The 3,251-nt window shown below is 41.1% G+C and overlaps 1 protein-coding gene across 1 annotated transcript; it reads left to right on the forward strand.

Moving 5' to 3' along the window:
* The first annotated feature begins 1,251 nt into the window (after window positions 1–1,251).
* LOC122722589 lies at window positions 1,252–2,253 on the forward strand. The gene has a single exon (XM_043953694.1). It carries the CDS (start codon window positions 1,252–1,254, stop codon window positions 2,251–2,253), a length of 1,002 nt encoding a protein of 333 aa, XP_043809629.1.
* The last annotated feature ends 998 nt before the right edge of the window (window positions 2,254–3,251 follow it).

Genomic DNA, 3,251 nt, shown 5'->3' on the forward strand with positions numbered 1-3,251 from the left:
TTCGGCGGCCGAAGCTGGGTTCTCCAGTTAGGCAGAACCTCGCTCACCTCATGCTCAACTTCCCCAAACCTTACTCAACATGCATACAACACTCCACAACTTGCACATATGCTTATATATGCATAAAGGGGTCCAAAACTAGCCTATAACCCCAACAAAACACACTCAACGCAGCACATAGCACATAATCACCTCAAAATCCTCAAAAACTCAACACATGCAACGACCCATGAAAACTCCTTAAAACCTTCAAAAATCATGAAAACATGTAAGAAATCTCCATACTCCTCTTGTACACAAAAGGATGGCAGATCCTAACGTGAAGAAATGGAGGAAACCCTCTCCAAATCATCACACCGTCAAAACGCAACCTTTTTGCTTAAACTCCTCAAAACATGCTTAAAGCTGAGTAAAACTCTCAAAGATTGGAAAGAACACATAGAAATCACTTAGAGAGGAAAGAAGACACACCTGAGGCGGCTGGGGAGTCGGAAAGCTTATCCCTTGACCGACTGAGGGCCCCCTTAAATAGTGGCTGGCCAAACCTCCTTCGGCAGCCGAACGTGCCTCCTAATCCATGCAAAGTTCGGCGGCCGAAACTCAACCTTCGGCGGCCGAACCTGGCAATTCTCCTCTATGCAAGTTCTTGCCAAAACTCAAGTTTTAAAATTCATTTAAATAAAAACCGCTAAAAATATGTGTAAAAACATCCATGATACCCTTTGAGAGGAAACCGGCTCCGGAAAGTCCATCGGAACACCGGAATTCCAGACCCCACTCTAGCCGGGTATTACAATATGGGTAATTGTCTTCTGTAAGGGTAAAGATGAGTTTTTACTTCTTTATTTGCTCTCACGTGTTAGAGGTCATGTGACCTGTAGGGTTATGTAACCCTTCTTAAACAGATCACAGTGATAACATGTATCTTTGTACGATTCTTTACATCTTGAATAAAAGCAGAAACAGTTTTCTTCTTCTTTCTTTTCATGGTATCAGAGCGGGTTAGGGTTTACACTCTTTCCTGTCCTCTCTCCTAGAATCCGGTCGTCCTTCTTCAAAACAACACCTCTTCACACAAGATCCGGCTTATACGCCAGACAAATACCATCGCCGATCTCACACCGACTCTGGCTTGCATGGGAAGAAAATCTTGTTGAAATTCTTCTCTTCTTTCAAAAACGGTCACAAATTTGTTAGATCTAAAGTTTGTATATCAAGATCTGTACCTAAAATCAACAGATCCTGTCGATGATGGGGGAACGAGGAAACAACAGTAAAGAAAGCAAAAACACGGAGATGAAGGACAAAGTTCAAATCGCAACTCAGAATCTTGGGGATCCTCTGACTCTTCAGTCCTCGGACCATCCAGGTATGGTTTTAGTATCTGCTCCTCTGGTAGGGACAAACTTTAGATCCTGGCATAGAGCCATTAGGATAGCCCTAGGAGCTAAACAGAAACTCGAATTTATAGAGGGTACCGTTACAGTGCCTGATAAAGAATCTGATTCGTATGAACAATGGAAGCGGTGTGACTTTATGGTCACATCCTGGATTTTGAACTCTATATCCAGAGAGTTGGTAGATGGTTTCATTTACACAGCCTCAGCCAGAGATCTCTGGCTTGAAATCACAGAAAGATTTGGTGAATGTAATGGCACCATGATCTATGAGCTGAGAAGGAAAATATCCTTGATATCTCAAGACAATGCCTCTGCATCTGTCTATTTCACAAAATTAAAGGGGCTTTGGGATGAATTGGGGTCAATGGAAACTCTCCCACCATGCACATGTGGTGCATCAAAGGCAATAGATGAGCTGAATAATAGAAATAGGTTAATGCAATTCCTTATGGGATTGAATGATGCCTACGGGACAGTTAGAGATCAGATCCTAGGCATGGATCCTTTGCCCTCTGTGAATAAAGCCTATTCTATGGTACTCAAATTTGAGTCTCAGAAGGACATTCTGGGAAGTATAAATGGGAACACTGAACCTTTAGTCCTGATGAATAGGACGCAGAAACAATATCAAGGAAGGCAGAAAAGGCCTGACCAGAAAAAGGGACACTGTTCCTACTGTGACATGGATGGACATGTCAGAGAGGGTTGTTTCAAGCTAATAGGATACCCTGAATGGTTTAAGACAAAAACCAAAAATAATGGACAATTCTCCAAAACAACCAGAACCATAGGCCATGACAAGAGAGTTGTGGCAGCTGTTGAAGCCCCCCAAACAGAAAGGACACCCCATTGACATGCCTGATACATCTACTCAAATAAATGACCTTAATATCATGTTGAGTTCCTTACAACAGGAGGTCAGCAAACTAATGAAAGGAAAGGCTGTACTCACAGCAAATACTCACCAATTTGATTACAGCAATGAATATGATTCAGATTCAGGTCCAGTCATATTTGCAGGTACTTCTTACTCTAAAAATTTATCTTATGCATCTTTCCATAAGCACTGTAATTGGGTCCTTGACACTGGTGCCACTGACCATATGTCTTCAAATCAGTTAGTTTTTCAATCCTTAGACTTATTAAATAAGCCAGTTTCTGTTTACTTACCTGATGGTAATGCTGTGAAAGTTTGCTATACTGGTTCTATTATGCTTTCAGATTATGTATACCTAAAAAATGTATTGTTTGTTCCAAAGTTCAATTATAATCTTCTTTCTGTTAGCAAGTTAATCAAAGACTGCAAGCTGAGTTGTCTCTTCCTTCCTACTTGTTGCATTATTCAGGACCCTCTGACTAAGCGAGTGGTTGCTGTGGGCAAGGAAGAGGCAGGGTTATACAAATTGAATCAGATGAGTTTTTTGCCTCTTGAAATTGATAAACAATTGGCTGCTATTGTGAATACTATGCCTGAGTTGCAATCCTTTGTGAATACCACGCTTCTACACATTCAGTAAATAAAGAAAGCCATACTTTCAGAACTGAATCTTGCATGTCTGCTGTTCATATTCTTGATTGGCATGATAGATTAGGACATGCATCTCTTGGGAAATTAAAACATATTGCAATGTTTCAACACACTGAGAATATTCCCTTACACTGTCAACCTGTCCTCAGGCTAAACAAGCCAGGCTACCCTTTCCACTTAGCAATACTACTGCTAAGAAGCCCTTTGATCTACTTCACATAGATATTTGGGGACCATATAACATAGAAAGTGTCACAGGAGCTAAATACTTCTTAACTCTAGTTGATGACCACACTAGAGCAACCTGGACTTTCTTGATGCGT

The sequence above is a fragment of the Manihot esculenta genome, unplaced genomic scaffold (assembly GCF_001659605.2).
Source record: "Manihot esculenta cultivar AM560-2 unplaced genomic scaffold, M.esculenta_v8 Scaffold44, whole genome shotgun sequence".
NCBI classification, from domain to species: domain Eukaryota; kingdom Viridiplantae; phylum Streptophyta; class Magnoliopsida; order Malpighiales; family Euphorbiaceae; genus Manihot; species Manihot esculenta.